Source organism: Aphis gossypii, chromosome 2, assembly GCF_020184175.1.
Source record: "Aphis gossypii isolate Hap1 chromosome 2, ASM2018417v2, whole genome shotgun sequence".
NCBI lineage: Eukaryota > Metazoa > Arthropoda > Insecta > Hemiptera > Aphididae > Aphis > Aphis gossypii.
This window is the reverse complement of record NC_065531.1, coordinates 37,952,493-37,971,835: the sequence shown is the minus strand read 5'-3', so window position 1 is coordinate 37,971,835 and position 19,343 is coordinate 37,952,493. Positions and strand designations below refer to the sequence as shown.

Genomic DNA, 19,343 nt, shown 5'->3' with positions numbered 1-19,343 from the left:
TCGTGACTTTAAAATTTGTGATCACTGATTATACAACTGCCTCTTAGTTTTTTTTTTGTATCCTTGAATTGATCAGAGAGGTTTACTTATACAGTGCTAATTTGGCTACAATTGTTTTAAAAATGTTTTTAACATGTATTAAACAATTTGTTCCATTAAGACAATCCAAGGTACGTAAATTCCCAAATTAGTTTTCTTACAAGTTAAAAAACCGTATGTTTAATAAGAAAACAGTACATCTAATCTACAAAAATTCAACTATATATGTGTATTACTAGGAATTAAAGAATTTATTAATTAAATTGAGCACTACTTATTCAATTTGCCTAAATATTTTTAGAAATATGTAAGGGATCTAAAGGAAAATACTGAAGTCACTTTTTACTGTAGAAATATGCTCCATTTTTCAATTTCAATAAAATTTCTAGAAAAATAAATCTGGTTGGTACTTTTGAAAAGTAAGAAATGTCAACACTAAATAATCCGAAAAACGAGAGAAAACGGTAACTTTTATAACAAGTCAATTTTCTTATTTTGTTGTATAATTCAAGAACAAATAATTTTATTTTAAATATAGATTATACTTGACAGATGACATGTTTACCAAATGTTTGTATTAGTATTTTCTATGCATTGTATAACTTTTAAAGCTATTTATAGAAGTATGACATTTTTATTTGTTTTTCAAATAATTTTCGATAAAATTTTGCAAATATTTCGTTAACATTTCTTAAAATTTCAAAACATTTAGATTATTTTTAAGGTATTTTTGTTAGTTATATTTATACCACAAACATTACGAACCTATTCTCACCGTTCACCAGTCAATTTACTACTACAATAATTTAATAAAAACAATTTTTCAGCAAAAATTAAATCAACGTATACAGTAATAAATATAATACAGTACTAATATTAAAATAAATTACTTAAATATCAATGAATTAAAATAAAAACAAGTGAATATATTTAAATTATTTACCACAATTGTAGTGATAATGCATTAAGAGTTTCCATGAATAATATAATAAATAATAATACAAAAATATATATATATATATATAATAAATATATATATAAATATAGTAATCGTAAAAACAATGAAGTATAGATGAAATAAAAAAAACATAAATAAACACATCATAATTTTCTTGTGCATGTTTTGTTTATTTTATCAACTATATATCGACTTACGAACCCTAAACTTAATATAAATATATACGCATACATGAGTTACGTAATAAAAATTTAAATGATTTGCTGTACCTATGTATACATAGTGGTACACTGGTGCAATATGGTGCTCGATCCGAACACTCACACTGATGGGTTTCAACGATCAAATCGTCAGTAAAACGACGACAGTTGAATAAAAACGTCAAACCGATGAGATTTCCAAACGTATTCTACCTATTGTGCAGCGCGACCATGTTAAAGGTCGTGTTTAGGTCGTTACATGTTTCATACAATTTATCATCTCTTTAATTCAAAGCGGAATTAGGGACAATGATACGATGTCCGCGTTCACTATAATATATGACGTATATATAAACACATAATATATAATATGAATGCATAGCAATCAGTCACGAATCACAAGTCACAGCGAGCAATACGATATATAATAATATATTAAATACATGCGTCATTTTTCGGTCAGCAATTCAACGAACGCCTCCAGAAATGACGACTTTATAGTTTATTATTAATCGTCTACTGCAACAAGGCAATTTTTTCATTTTTATCGACCAACGCAATAGTAGATCCGATTAGAATTTTTAGCTCTATATACCTATACTATCATTTTTAACGCTGAGTTGACGTGGTGAACGACACTTATAAACAGAATAAATCATTAGGTATAGAATAATTATTGCCTTAGCCCCTATACTCGAAAGTTATATTGTATCAAAGACGTTTACTGGAGACAGAACGACTGTCTCTCTCTAATATAAAATAGAGCGATGCTCCCTTGGTACTTATTGTAATTAATAAAGTTTAATATTATCGAAAATATACTATACATTTGTAAACATTTTTATCCAGAAAAATATTATATTTTAAATGATAAAGTAAAAAAAGGTTAAGTGGGTAGTATCTACATTCTACTGTTTATAGTAGGTGTCGAGTACGGAGTATAGGTTACTGTAACGAATATATTATATTTTAATTCAACGATATATCATTAGACACAAAAAACGATTATGAGCTAACGAGCTAAAACACACGCAGTGTCATTAGTAGCTCCTTTACTAAAAAAAAAATCATTAGGTTCACATTTTACAGAAAAAAAAATAAGTTTTTATTTCATTATGGAACTCTTTTAATTTAAATAAAAATCTAAAATGTAATATCTATGCTTGCTGATGTAGATACTTAAAAAGCACCCAAAATCTTGATCTTTGATTTTTAATTAAACTATACCACGCAGCCAATTGATTAGGGGCCCATCTCTTTCTATGAAATATTTTTTTTAATGCACACATCCAAAACAAACAATAAATTAATACTTTATAACAGTATTATGATAAAATTTGTCAACTTATGAAAATGGAAATCGTGAACAGTTTGTCAGTGTGTAGTTCAATATTACGTAATGCATGATATTAGCATTTTATTATTGATTATTGAATTATATTCAATAATTAATACTATTAACATAACAACATATTATTTATTATTCAATTATCAATTATTAATTGATATTGGGTAATTTCGACCTATCATCAATATTAATGTAATTAATAATTATAGTTATGAAACTTTCGCTTAAGACTTAAAATAGAATTTATTAATGCGAAACTTGTGGCGACATATAGTATGTTTTTTAAAATAATTTATAATTGTATTTAACATAATATAATTTATACTTCATAGGTACATACATTTCATAATTATGTATCTACGTAGTTTTAATATGGTACAAAATTATATAAAAATATATGTACACTATACAACCTTAAAAAAAGGTAATTAAATTGTTTAAAGTGAGAAGGGTTGAAATTTAAGATTATTTAGATGCGTTATCAATTTATACCACCATAGCCTATGCCTATAATTTATAAACTTGGTCGCTTGGATGCTTGGCAATAATTTAAACATGGTCTGTAAACAATATCTTGCAGATTCCAAACGCCTAATGGGTCTTTAATCAGATACTGCGGAATGTGGATGAAACTTACATAATTCATTATTATTGTAGTTAATAGTTATAGTTATAGACAACGATGAATAATAACTATCGATTTATTCGATAGTTTTACTAAAAAAGTTATTCAAATAATTTAAATATTTTTATTATTCGAGTAAATAAGGTACATAATAAGTTATTTAATAATTTTAATTTGCATAAAAATGAATAATTGTTCGAATAATCATATAAATCCTTGATAAGTAACGTTTAAATAATTTTAGAATAAAAGTAACTATTAACTAGGAAACCAAAATCAGGTGTATTCATTATCACAGTTAATCAAGACTAATTTACAGTTTTATCCATAGGCATAATAAAAATTAGTCAATTTTTTTTTTATCAAACCATAGATAGGTAATAAAAAAACGGATAAAACACATAAAATACAGAATTATCTATCACAATAATTTAGCCCACCACAAAAATAAAAATTAATCACTTTATCCGCCGTAACTAAAGCTACTTTATAGCTAATCCGATTGGCGGTTAATCTTCATTATTTATTCGACATTCCATCTTTTCATTATTTTATGTGACTGTGAAGTACAGTTCATATTTTTTTTAAATATTGTAGTTTTTTCTTTTTTTTAAAAATCCATAATATAAATATGACGTAACTTAAGAAAACCAGCTGCATTGTAATATTACATGGTAGTATTTTAAAAAAGATATAAATAATCAAAATGAGGCTCAATGTATCATTTTTAATAAAATAACAAACTATAAGTCGAATTATTACATTAAAAGGAAGCATATTATGTCCATTGACCATTTTAAAACGAGACAATATTATGAACTCTGTGATACTAATTTAACGAATAATTATTAAGTTATTTAAACTTGACAGAATGTTTTAATGGTTATATAATATACTATATTTTTTAATTATTCACTGATGCATACTGAATATATTGATTAATTATATAAGAACTAACAGTCATCCAAACAGCCGGATTTTTCTTAGTTTGTTTCTAGGTTAGACCCTCCAACTACGGTTGACAAGACAGATGCTTCAATTTCGATAAAACCGCCAATAAAGAGATAAAGACAACTTCTATTATTAAATAGATAAATAGGCACCAATTTATATTAAAATTTAAAATTGTATAGAATATATTTTAATAAATGCATAAAGTTAAAAATACAATTTTTATAAAAAAACAAAAATAAATTTATAGATGGTTTATTACATACGTACACACTATACTTAGCTGTTCACATTTCTATTTAAATATTTTTACATGACAGATTTAATAAAAAGAATAAATAAATATCTGCTCGAAAATACCTCAACAACTTAAGCTTAAATAATAAATAGTATATATTATTATTATATAAGTTAAGAATAAACGTATTTTGTTTATTCAAATAGTAACTAAAAGAAGGAAAAACTTGATATCTTTAACATATTGAAACGTACATTTATTTGAATAATTTTTTAACTTGAAATGAATAACTTTATTACGTTTTAGTCATATATTATTCGAATAATTAAATTTTAAACATATGTTATTCGATAATGAATTAATCAAAACTTATTAGATGGTAAAAATTATTCGGTACCACCCATCACTAATTGTTAATCAAAAATATATATATATGAATTACAGAAAAGCATCAACTCACATAATGTATTCCAGGGCAACCAAACAGTCGATCATGTTAGAATTTATTTTTAGGGCCACGCACCCTATATGTTTCTTAATAATTATAGTTATTCAATAATAAAATTAATTTTTTATGAAAGTCGATCCTCAAAGGTGAAGTATATTTTAGTAGATCATGACCAAAAAATTTTGACCACCCCTGATATATTCACTCATCATCTCCGGCTTCGCATACGTTAAGAAATACAAAATAGCTAATGCAACCATTTTATGAGCGCCGTAGTTATTTAAACTTGAAAGCGAGCTGGTGTCAAATAGGTCTAAGCAATGTTTTTATTCTTACTCTAAAAATGTCATATGCAAATCTTATCATTATCACAATTGTACGTAAGTCATCGGCAACGTAATCATTAATAATATGACGTATACTATAGCATCATCCAATTATTATTGTATTACGTCTCTCGCTGTACCTTTCTAAATAATTCATTTCAACCACGGCTACACGGTTGTACTAAAGTTTCACAGATAACATTTCCATAATTTTTTATAAAAATATAAAAATTATTTATATTATTTTTAAGACATGCTAACATTTTTTGTACCAAAGATTCCTTGATATTATTATTATTATAGTTATAGACTAATGATAGAATGATAGAATGATAAAACGACACTTTATCGATTTCTACCAGTACAAGTACCTATCTAGTTATAAAGAAACATATTAATTCCGCTTATTTAAATTTTTTTAATATATTACAATATATATTATATACTATGGATTATGGTTATTTATATTTTATACTTAAATAATTAAATTTGTAGCTTACCAATAAATATGTCATTTTTTAAACTATTGTACTAGTAAACTTTGATTATACACTCAACTATGTCCATTGTCCATCTTACGTATGATTTCAAAAATGTAAACCTACATTTATATCATTATCATGTTTCCTACTCGGCTACTCACCTGCAATGTATATAGAAGAAATCAACAATATCAAATATTATTCCCATGACCATTAGCATTATGGTGTATTACTTTTTTTTTTTTTTTGTTCAAAAAACGAGGAACGGATCGGAACTGTTTACCGCAATACTGCCACCCGAACCCGTATCGTTTATTCGCAGACTTATAGGTGTATTGCCTTAAAAATATTATGTCACAGTATGTAAATTCATATTTAATTTATTAATAAAGTTAAGAAGTAATCAGGGCGGAGAATGGCACAATGTGGCCACAGGTAAAAGTTTGGTAGATGGAGAAGTTTTGAAGCCATCTACCATTCTACCCACAGTGTCGGAATCAATGCAGAACGGCGTCTGACAAATCTGATTAAATCGATCGCGAAAATTCGGAGCATACCAATATAATAGGTACTATTATAATAATTACAGTAATTAGACTGAGTTGTTTTTACCTTCTACATAATAACACCATCATGCCGGACGGGCAGGAGAGGACTTGGCTTCGCGTTACGTGATACGTTTTATTCGTCCAGTATATTATTATTATAAATATATCTAGTTATTGGGCGGCAATCCGCGGGAATGATGTTGCTTAGATAGGCACCAGCCGGAGGACCGACTACGTTTAACGACAATAATTATTATTACTCTAATACTATTAATTAAGTATGCGTTAACAAAATAGATTTTCTTCGTTACGCAATAGCCGTTCAATTACAATAAATTAATAACGACAGTAGCGGAAGAGAATTATTACTGCACAGCACACGTGAACGCCGGCGCCGACCAATAATTATATAATAATCTATTTTTTCTTTTCATTTCAAAAATATCGACTTGACACACCGTAGCTTTCGTTTCAACATTGACCGACACACAAAACTAAGATGTGTTCTCACTGCATTGCTCCATAGATGATGCCGCTGACGACTGTGCGAACAAACACTATTAATGCTGTTCGATTTGGATTACTTTGCATTTATCTGCAACGCGAACCAACCACACGACTGAAGATATTTCAACTGTCCATCGACCGTTCAAGTAGGGACAAGAGTTGACGAGTCGGCACTCAAGTCGTACAAGAAGTCTTCAGTACAGTAGGTTTGAAGAAACGAGTTTTGCCAACACGACGGTTGAATTATAAAATAGTCGGGTTTTAAAGAGAATGTCAGTGAACAATATGTTTTCTCATTCAGGCCGCCACAAAGTAAACAAAATGCTATCACACATCTTTTTTTTTTTGTTTGTTTTTGAATAATAATTACCCATTGCAATAGTTATAGAGAATATTTTCAAAGGTCTATCGAATTGTCTATAAATAACTGTATTATTTTAAGTCAATATATAGTTAAATAATAAAATATAAAATTGATGCCAAAATATAAAAAATTATTTTGAGTTCTGTTACAATAGCTCTGTTAGAAAACCAATATTACGCTGACATCCTCTTACAAGATATACAACCATGTAGCTATAAACACTTTACAATAAAATTTACCGCAAAGAATCATTAGCCAAGTTAAAATTAAATCTTAGCGTTTGTATACCAGACATTAAATGTACACCAAAGTATTTACTGTATACAACAATTGGTAATATATTTAAAAACTCAAACACAACCAATTACTATGTGTACAACAATATTTAATATTCAAAGAAAAATAATGATTTAGAAAATGAAAGAGATGGAAACCAGTTTTAAGTAATAGTTAAAACTTATTATTAATTTTAAATCGGTTCTTGATTATTGAATAACCAACATCAGTTTATCACAATAAATGTTGAATCTTAGGCTCATTTTATACAAATAAAAAATAGTTGTTTTCGTTTTCGTAATGATTATATTATATTCTATTAAAATTATAATTTTAAATACAAGTTAGCAACTGTTGTATGATGGGTATACTGATTAAAAAAATAATAATTATAATAATTTTAATACACAAATTAGCAACTGCTGTATGTTGCATATACTGATTAAAAAAATAATAATTATAAATTATAATAATTGATGTTCAATATTTTAAAATTGTTCAAATTACTTCTATTTTTATTAAAAATGTAGCATTTGTCTCAGTCAAAAAATACATCAATAAATTTATCTATACAAATTATAACATAAATTGAACATATTTAATATTGAAGACAATAAAAAATATGGTCAATAAACTAAATCTAAAAAATAGACTTCATTATCTTTCTCTTAATTTAACCAAATCGATATTAAACGTAATATACCATTCAAATTAATGAGAACTTACAATGAACATTAGTTATCAATTTATTTAAATGAATTGCCAAATTTGAAGAATTGAATTAACATTTTAAAACCGATATTATACTATGATATATCTATGAAAACAATTTTAAACCAATGAATTGTTGAAATCGTTGCATCATGAATTATTTGTAGTTTTATCAGAATAATATCAACTTAAAATTTAAAAATAAAAGCCGAAACAATATATTGTTTAAATTTTTTATTATTTATTCTTTTTTTGTTATGCGAGAATATTTGTCACACAGCACGAAAGTGCATCTTTCATAGCGTACATATAAATATCCTTATTAACAGTATCAAGTTTGTATGTTATGGACTATATCCATTTTTTTAATCTGATTACAAATACAAAAAAGTGGTTTTCGTCATAACAAAAAAATCAAACTTAACTGTAAAATAAAAATTGATTAAGACAACATATGAATCTCCTATATGAAAATAATGAAATGGTAAAGATCTCGCAATTTATTTCCGCATGCGGTTTTCTCTCTAATATTAAAATTACAAATTAAAAAAAAAAAAATAAAAATAAACAAAAAAATTGTATGTACAAAAAATAAAATTACATTTATATTTTACAGGAGGTAATTTTCAGTTAAAACCTTAATTAAATAAAAAATCCAATGGCATAATTTAATATTATACTCCTGGAAAATTAAAATGTAATTTTAAAATTCATCATAATATATCAGTCTGTAAAGAAATATTTTTACGGTAAATTTTGTAAAGTTTTAGTAAAAATATAGGAATCTCTAATATAAAAATTAAAAATTTGAATCCAATATTTATTATTATTTTTTTTTGTTGAGACAAAACCAATTTTCTACAGTTTTTCTGTACAAAATTACTTTTTAATCTATAACTTAAAAATTAACTTATTTGTATTTACAAATTTTAAAATTAATATTTTCGAGGTACGAAAAGAAAAAAAAAAGATTCTGATGTGAATCTGAAAGAGATCACTCGTCATCGTCTTCGTCATCATCATCTTCGTCACTTTCATCTTTTACTGCCATCATTTGTTGTTGTTGCTGTTGTTGTGCAAGTATTTGTTGTTGTTGCTGTACCAACATTTGATGTTGTTGTTGTTGTTGTAACAAGGTAGGCTTGCCCTTGTTTTTGTACTCGGTCATTTCCTATTGAGCAATTTCAGAAATTAATATAATTTGGATAAACAAATATAATATTTATTATTTAATAGATTTAATTTAACATACTCTTTCATATCTGGCTTTATCTTTTTCTGCCATAGCTTCATACTTCTGTTTCACTGTAATATCAGCATCAGACCATTTTTTACCCAATTCTTTGGCTACATCACCAACGCCATATTCTGGGTTCACAGCCTTAACTTTTCCACGTTCATCATTACAAAACCAGAAGAAAGCAGACCTTAACAAGACAAAAATATATTATTAATAAATATTTTATCAGTTGCTTCAAAATAACAATGAAAAAAAAAATACTAACAAGGAGCGTTTTGGTGCATTAGGATCTTTGATTTGCTTCCTCTTCTTACCACGCACTTTTTCACCCTTGGGTGGAATATAGCTTTGCATTTCAGTATCATATCTTAACTTGTCCTTATCAGCCATCTCGTGAAATCTTTTCTTTTCCTTTTCATTCATTGTCTAAAAAAAAATTTATACATATAGTAATGTTAATAAATATCTAAATATTGATAAATATATTAATTATTGATTGGCTATTTATTTCTAATTATATACATAATTTAAAATAATTGTACACAAATAATTCATTATTTAATTACAGTTTGAATTACTAATGAATGATTGATTAAAGATTAATTAATAAATTATCAAATTAAAATTTCTGGCAATTCCAGACCTTTCCACCTGCACCACCAACACATAGCCTAGCCAGCAAATTGATTTTTTTTGTGAAACATTCAAATGTAACCTCATGGGACACTGCGAATTTAGAGTTGAATACATTATTCTAGTATAGACGAAGTGGTGGCAGAACCTGCCAACGGGGAACGACCACATTTAAATTAATACAAATTTATACGTGAATATGAGGTAAGGAGGACTCAAACCACCAATTCAGAACGCGATATATGAGGAGAAAGGGGAATATGGAAACAGCAGCAGAATTCACAGGGTAGAATTCGTCGATATTATATAACTCTCCGACCCCTCTGCGTATCTCCGCACCGACACCCAACCATAGTCGATGTATCTTTGAAAAGAGCTTAATGTGCGAGAACCGCGTGCGCGAGTGTGTGCAGGCTGGCTATTACCCGCGCTGCGAGGGTACGACGAACACAGGGTGATGTTTAGGAAAAGAGGGGGGTTAATTTTAATAATTGCGCCAGCGCTCTCAGTTTTAAACTCCGCCGCCATGTTATCCCCGCACCCTACAGAAAACAACCCCAGCATTTTACACACAAAAAAATCGATGGCAGAACCCCTGAGCTCATTCCTATACACACACACACACACACACACACGCAGCAGTATTCCTCCCTCCACCCCTCCTCCTCTGTTGTCGACACTAGCAGGCTACTACAACGATTCCTGCAGTTTAATTTATTTTTTACCGTTTTTAATAATAAATAGGAAAACTCGCGCCATAACGTTTATTTAGCGAACCGCGACCAAACAACAATAATAATATCCTAATATGATGTACTATTATTATTATTATTATTATTACGACGATTGTGGCACGGTGTACGAAAATACACGATTGAAAATTCGTCTTTGGCGTTATACCTAACTTTATCATAATATTCCAAAGAAAACGAATTCGCCTCCTTCGCCCTCCATCCATTCCTTCCCCCTTTTAACCACCGTATGGCATTTAATGTGTGTTCCGGCGTGCATCGTCCCGAGGTCGGGTGTTTAGACCGAAATGGACGAATAAAATAAAATGCCTGCTTAAACGTTATTAATAACGTAAGCGCGCGCGACCGTGTACAATTTTACACACATAACGCTCCGACGTTGTACGCGGATTGCGAGAGCGGTTGTGAAATAATATTTATACGGACGGGAAATTATTATATTATTAAATATTGTAATGTATTATATTATTTTGTTTATGTACGAAAAAACGCATACACAAACACGCGGCGGCGGCTGCTGGCAGCAATAACGCGAGACGACGACGGTTAGAATATTATATTATTTTTTTCCTTCGATATTATTGTTGGCAGCAGTGGGTGCCGGTTAATCGTGCGTGTGTGCTCGTTCGTCGTTCGTGAGCGCACGACGACGACGGGACGGATCGAGCGCGCGGGGTAACGACGATCTAACGTACAAAAACTGGTTCCCTGGTATGTGCTGGATGACTGCTGCCGCTGACCCATCCTCTCACCCCCTTAACGGAAAACCAGTCCTACGGAACCCCAGCCGGCCGGCAACAACAGCGACCGCAGCACACGGTCATAAAAATACATGGTGCTGGCGCAACAAACCAGCGCGGGCACAAACACACACACACCATTTTGTTTCGACGAGACAACGAAAATCGAAAACGTTTGATTTACAAAATATTACAATATTGTAAATCGCGCGCGCAGAAAACACAACGACGGGTGCAAATGATATTCGGGAGGTTAGGTTCCTAAGTAGAAACGAAACACCACGCCGAATATGTAATAATAAATATGTATGTCGCGCATTGGACGATATAACGATATTATTTTATAAAACACACAGCAACGGTCTTGGAAATTACGAAATCGTTACAATAGAAGAATTCTGTACTGCAGCAGAGTAGTAGTAGTAGAGAGCAGGTGGTGCGGCGCGTAATCGCTTTTTGTATCTACTTATATATACATATATACACATATATACATCATGTTGTTATGGGTGTTATAACGACTACGACGACGACCGAGTAATTTCCTACTAAAAGAAACGGTTTTGGTTAAATTTTTTTTGTTTACGGTTCGAATTTTAATGAATTCCAGCTGTCGACGAGTCCTACACACAACGAACTCTGATGGTATTCACGGGTCGTATTTGACTTTTTAATTTGGAATAGAAAACGAGATGAAAAAAAATAAAATACGACCTATACGCTCCACCATCGTATCGATAGTAAAATCGCAACGGAAATTTGCCAAGAACAGATTCTGAAAGAGAAAATTTACCGATTTTTTTTTACCATGACAACTCGGTTTATAGTCGACGGTTCACGAGAGGCTCGATTTGGGTCTGGGAGAAAGGAAAAATTACGGATTTTTATTTTATTTTTTGTCGGTCATCAGAAACGTAATATTATTATACGCCGTCGTCAGGGGACACAACAGAGCGCGCAGCGCGACGACTGGCATGAATTTTTTTTTTATTATAATTATGCGCGCGCGGCCAATTAGCCATTTTGGTGTGTGTGTGAGTAATAGTGTTAAAATATAAACGTTAATGATTCATAGGTTTTGTGACACTGACCTTCCACCTTTCGGCGCATTTCTTCGAGAACTCCGCGAAAATGACATTCTCGTCGGGGTGTTTCTTTTTGTGCTCTTCGCGGCACGTTTGTACGAAAAACGCGTACGCGGTCATACGACCTCTGGGTTTAGCATCTGTCCCTTTGCCTCTAGGCATTTTCCCTCGGTTCTGAAAAAGAAAAATGTTCATATTATTATTAATTGATAACAAAAGAAAAAATCGTCGATGTTATTCCTATTCGTAGGGCAAAATTTCATTTTCAATAAACCCTAAGTGCGAACCTTGCGCGTCAACGGGTAACCACAACAGTTGCCCTCACTTACTTTAAAGTCATTTTTTTCATTTAACAATGGTAAAAACTACTAAGCATCTTTAGATCAACCGCTTTAAATAAAAGTTATTAAAATACTTCATAATATTAGAGTTATTAGATATTACAAAAATACATACACGGAACACCTGAAACTAGTGGAATTTGTACACACTACAATAATAAACATCTGCCTTTAATACACTTCGTCATACTTGTACATACCCATATATAAACTATAATAACAAAGAGGACTAACCAATTTACAATTTTAAAATAAAATAAAATTTATATTAACATTTCCTATAAAACTGAACTGTTGAAATACAACAATTCAATTCGATACACTTCTGCTGATTGAATCTAATAATAATGCACGTGAAAAATAAATGTTCAAAGGCTGTTAATTCATAATAATTCGCAATAATTATTACATTATGAGTATAATCGTTGCATTATTAGAACATCTAATGTTGTTACCAAAAATCGCTATCAACAAATTTATCAACAAAAATCAAAATATATTAATAGCATTCAGATGTATTGTATTATTAACTATAAATAACACCCGTATATATATTTATTATTTTAATGAAGTCAAAATGACAATATTTCAAAAATATGTGTATCACTTTTTAATATTCAGCTTTGTTAAATAATAGTTATAATTTATTGCTGAATAACAAGATAACCAATAAAATTGAATAAAAGTTTTATAGCTATTAAACCGCATGGGTGTCCAGGGCTTTATTAAGAGTAAAATAAAAAACAGGTTTATCTCTTTTAAGTTGAATTCATAGAAATATTTAACTTCTTAAAATAAAACCTTTACATTAGTAACATACAACCAAAAAGAAAACAAATATCATAAATTTAAAAATATTAATTATTAAATATATTAACTTGAAATATTGAACGTTTCTCACACAAAGGAAAAATTATTTATGAAATTTTTAGTGATATAAATATATTGTTTGAAAGGAAATAAAATAGCTCTAGAAAATTTTAAGTCTATTTACCAATACGATTTCAAGCAGTATTATTGAACAACACAAAAAGAAGTTTCTATTTTAAGAAAAGATGACTATCATTAACTTACAAAATGTTGATAATAAATAATTAAAACGAATATTAAATTATTATAAAATATCATTGAAAAAGTTTTACCAATCTTAGAATAGAATCTATTTTAATTCATATCATTTTGGGAATATCAAACAAAGTAATATTAAAATAGTAGTGGTGTTTGGAAATACCAAGATAACACGAGTAATTCAAATATAAATAAATCTGTATATATATATATAAATATATTTAATATTAAAATATTATGCTCATAATAATTTGGACAAGTTAAGAAATGTAAGTAATAATAGTTTAAATTGTTTAAAATAATCTGAAATATAACTAGGTACTCTCTTCTTTTCATTCATTAGGAAGTGTTTTCAACGTGTTACGTGATTTTGTATTGTTCTAAATAGCAAAGTGAAACAGTTTAATGTAAATCGACAATTATTGAAAGTGAAGGCTAATGACCTGGGCCAATCAATATAAAAATAAAAATCATTCTTCACATTACGGTCATACAGACAACGCGCAAATAGTTTGATCAATGGTATAATAGTTTTATCAATGGTTTCCACAATTTTAAGATAATTCGACAACAGTTAATCATTAAATTAAAACAAGTGTAATGTTATATATGAATATAATTATTTTATCTTTTTTTCGTCCTTTCGTTATAACTGAACTTAATAAGCAAAAATATAATCAATTATACCACCGTATATGTTCGTAATAGATAAGATAATAAAGTAAAACTTTTGAAACAATTAATTAGTTAAGACATAAAAAGCACAAACTCCTACCAAATTCGATTAAACCAAAAAAAAAACTGGTTTTACTGGCAGTAAAATAACAATTATTAAAATAAAAAAATAACAGTAAAACCTGTAACTACTCTAACAAAAGAAACAGGTTTTTATTTAATCCTTTCCCAGGTACTAAACGATTTTGAAGTTCTTAAAATATTTTTACTAATTAATGTACAATGCCAAAAACCACGAGCGGAAAGCAATCAACGTTTAAAAACATACCTATATTATCAATTGTACCTATTTAAAACTTAAGTCTAAGTAAAAATAGAAATGTGAGCCATTATTTGTAATATTAAATAATAATAAGGAAATTTGATTAAGGATGAAAATAACACAAAAAATAATTTAGATACACCGAATAATATTTAAAATTTACAACGCGAAACCAAACGAATAGGAGTGAATAATAAATTATTTTCTTGTAACTGCTGGACCAGAAATAATAATCCATGAAGGCTATAGAACCCTAAAAAACCTTGGCATTGGTCTGTCTTTGTGAACAATTAACATCTGTTTAGATCTCATTGGTACTCAAAATATATAAACAATAATTTTATTTAAAAATATACTAAAATGATTACAATTAGTTAATTATCACAGCGGTCGTGTCCTATAAATGAATAAATCGAAAATAATCGTAAGAAAGAATGGCGAATCATAATGTATTTGTTTTCTAATAGTACATTAGAACGGCAACTAAAATTACACAATATTATTGTACAACTATTTATAAAAATAATCAAGTCTATTTTTGGGAATAAAACAAACAACAACAAGAATATGGGACGAAAACTCGTTGCTATTACCGCTCGGGCATTATTGGAATTTGTACGTTTCCTAGAGTAATAATACCTGGGGATTTAGTTGAATCGTTGACGGGACCATAATATTTACAATTTTTAATCGGCAAATAATAAATGAGAAGAAAAATTATAATCCAAACGTTGACCACTATCACTGTTTTACAAGAACAATGTTATAACATAATAATAATAATAATATAATGTGGGTAACTCGCGCGTTGTTCTAAGGCCACATAACTTTCTATTTATCTACTCAATGACAAATTTATCAGTCGGAATTGCAGCGAAAAATGCGTACAATGTTTCGACGCTTTTCGCGCGAGATTATGTGGAACAATAAAAACGTAGGCAGCAAAATACCGACGTGATCAGATATGGGTAAATCTTAGGACTTGAACGATGATAATGTATCGTTACTCACATATTTTAAAACGGGTGAAAATTTGAAAAAAAAAATGGAAATCGTTGGACTCGACAAATAAAAACACACACGTCATATCGGAAAAGTCGGAGTAACAGAAAAACAAGCGATGTGTGGACTACCGGACGTACACGTGAATGAATCTACACAACTCACAACGTACGTCGAGATAAGGTGATGCGGCGCGCTGTTCGTTCTCACATCTCCGCGTCACGCGGTCGATGATAATTAACGTATAACTGGCGTTGTTGGGATGTACACACACACACAAACAATAATTATTGTTGTTGTTGTTTTATATTCATTTGAATAAAATACCAACGGCCCGAGATAAATAATAACCTAGACACTACTACACACCACATGGGTTTAAACCAAAATAATAAGCGACGGTCGTCGAAAAATAACGACACGGCGTGCTGCCGATGGCCGGATTATCGACTCTATACTCATAAAACAGACCGGCAAACGAAAAACGATGACCGGAAGATCGCGAATAATATTTCCGTTTATCAGAGAGACAAACGCGCAGAACGCAATATCATAATAATATTATACCCATCGTCGAGAACGCGACGACGAAATACCGCCGTTTACGAATATACACAAATAAATAATACGATAAATAATCGTGTACCGAGCGCGCGCGCGCGTTGTCGCGTTATCAGACACACCACGCATACGACGTACGTAACCGTACGTGCATGGGGAATCGACGCCAACGCTAACACGTACACACGACCACCAAACAAACAACAACACCACCAATTTTTACCATGATCGAGTTTGGCGACGGTACGTTGTGCACGTTTTGAATGTTGTTGTCCATGGCTCCCGGGTACGACCACCATTGGGCCGCGGCGGCAGCGGCGATACCGTAGCTGTCCGCGTAGTTGGCCATCGGGTTCCTGGAGCTGCTCGTCACCGTCGTCGACACGTTGCTGTTGCTGTTGCTGGTCGACACGCCGCCGGAGTTGTTCAGCTGCTGTTGCTGTTGCTGTTGCTGCAGCTGCTGGTGCTGCTGGTGGCTGAACGACGACGCCATCTTATAGAACTGCTGAGCCGCGGACACCGCAGCAGCCGCTTGCTGCTGTTGCTGCTGCGCGGCCGCCGCCACGGCGGCCAGTTGCTGCTGGTGATGTTGGTTCAGCAAGTGCTGCTGCTGCTGCTGCTGTTGCTGTTGCTGCTGCTGCTGCTGCTGCATGTGCTGTTGCTGCTGCTGCTGTTCCTGGCTGTTGCCCCACCACAGGTTGGCCGCGGCGGCCGCGTGGTCGTCCCGGTTGCCCCAGCCGACATTGTTGCCCGCGCGGTTCTCGGACATGCCGCCGGACTGCGAATGGTGCGGGTTTTTTCACTTACGGAACACTGGTACACGGTCGGAACACCAGACGTGACGCACAAACGCGCGTACACTGGGCACTGTGGTCGCGGTGTGTGTTTGATACGCGGCGGGTGTCGGTAGTCGAAATTATGTGTATATATTATATACTGTACGGACGCGGCGCACACGTTACGTGGTCGGCGTGTGCGTGTGTATATGTATGTATATAATCGGTCGGCTCGCGTACGTACCGTACGTATGTGCTGTGCCGCCGAGTGCGTAGCGGGGCGAAATCGAGTGTAGTATATATGTGTGTGCACCACGCGAGAGTATGTGCGGAAAAAAAAACAAAGGGAACGACGGACGCGTGTGTATAGTATATAATATCTCACTGTTAACGCGCGACCGACGGTTAAAACTGCGGTGGAAAAGGCGGAGAGAAGGAGAAAAAAATAACGAGGCAGACCTGCGTGTTGCCCGCCACTAGCCGAACGACGACGACGACGGCGACAGCGGATGTTACCCCCACCGCCCGTTTCGTAAAAACCCAATGGCGCGGCCGGCCCCTCCGACCATGGTGTAGCTACCGGTAACCGGCATTGCCAACCTCATCTCTAGAAACCGTGAGCGGCCGAACAAAGAACATTTATATGCGCGCGTACTGTCGTGACCGGGGGGACGGGGTGGGGCGGGCGACCGGGCTGGCAGGCGAACGAACGGGCGCGCGCTCGAGAGAGACGGAACGTGAGAGGGACGGACGCGGCGAGAGAAACGGAATAAAAACCGCGCTCGCTCGCGCCAAGGCCACCGGTCGTTCAAGGTTTCCGCAGTTCACCACCGCCGACGTAAGGCGCGCGCGGGCAGCAGCGACGGCGTACGAACGACGCGCACGGTGGTGGCGGCGGCGGCGGCGTCCTTTCCCTTTTTTTTTCCCTCCAGCGACACACGCACTCGCATGGATACGATAATAATATTCTCTCGGAGCGAACGCGGTTGGTCGTGTGGCTGGTCGTTGATAGTGGCGAGGGGCACGGTTTTCTCAATAAAAGAAGTTTTAAACGAAAAATTATCGTACCGCCGAGTAACGAAAAAACACCACCACCAACATTACCGTGTACACACTGTCGCCACCACCGCCGCCGCCATCACTCGTACGGACAGATGAAATAGCATGATTGTATCACATGTTATAAATAATAATAATAATAATAATAATAATAATATTGTATTCGAGAATACGTGCAACCGTGATATTATTACAAAAGTAACAAAAAAACGTGCGTACGATGAAAAAATGGCGGGAATTGACTGGGGAAAATAATTTTTAATTTTTCTGGTACGTGGCCCGCCGATTAATCGTTTTCGAATTGAACAATCGATACACGGTTACGGAACCGCGGCCGCTCGGCATCGTGGTTAATGGTTATTCTCTTTGGATTTGTGCCGTACGCACGATGCGCAAACAGGGAAACACGCGGTACGGCGTCGAATTGGCGACTGCCGCCGATACATCGCGGGCGCCCGCCAGCGGAGAGTATACGTACAAACGGCAATGGCTGAGCGACGGCGTCCTCTCGGTCAATAATAATAATAATATAAAGCATAGGGATATTGTGTGCCGTACTATTTTGTGTGTGCGCGCGCGCGCGCCCCGCTACCGCCGCCATTTATTCTTGTCGAATAACACGGGTTTTTCGAAATTCGAAATAGAGATTACCGTTAATAACTAGAAAGATAGGTAATCTTTTCTCGTATAGAAAATATTAAATTTTTAACGTTCTCCGATAGCAATAAACCACAAACACCGCTGCCGAACTCAATTTAAGACCCTCGAACGACGATTTCCAATGTCAACGTTTCGATACCAAGTGATTAAAAAAAAATCCGTTAAACGATAACAGCCGTACCGGTCCTCGGTCACGGCACATAAATCGCACAACACGATAATAAACTTATCCGTGTACCCAAATAATACTATTGGGGGGTTGTGGCTTGCGTTCGAATCCACACACAGATCCGATTGTTTGTAATCTACACACGACAGTGACAAAAGAAAAAATCCAACGACACGACAAGACACAATTTTAGATTACCGTCGACCCTGACGAACATATTTTAACCGAATCTGCGATTT

The 19,343-nt window shown here is 32.9% G+C and overlaps 1 protein-coding gene across 1 annotated transcript; it reads right to left on the bottom strand.

Annotated features, from left to right (window-relative positions):
• Window positions 1-8,240: 8,240 nt before the first annotated feature.
• On the bottom strand, window positions 8,241-18,710 carry LOC114122406 (high mobility group protein DSP1). Its single transcript, XM_050201927.1, has 5 exons — window positions 16,664-18,710; window positions 12,478-12,645; window positions 9,527-9,687; window positions 9,274-9,448; window positions 8,241-9,192 (listed from the first exon to the last, which is right to left on the bottom strand). The coding sequence occupies exons 1-5, from the start codon at window positions 17,207-17,209 to the stop codon at window positions 9,016-9,018; spliced, it is 1,227 nt and encodes a 408-aa protein (XP_050057884.1). The 5' UTR covers window positions 17,210-18,710; the 3' UTR covers window positions 8,241-9,015.
• Between the last annotated feature and the right edge of the window lie 633 nt (window positions 18,711-19,343).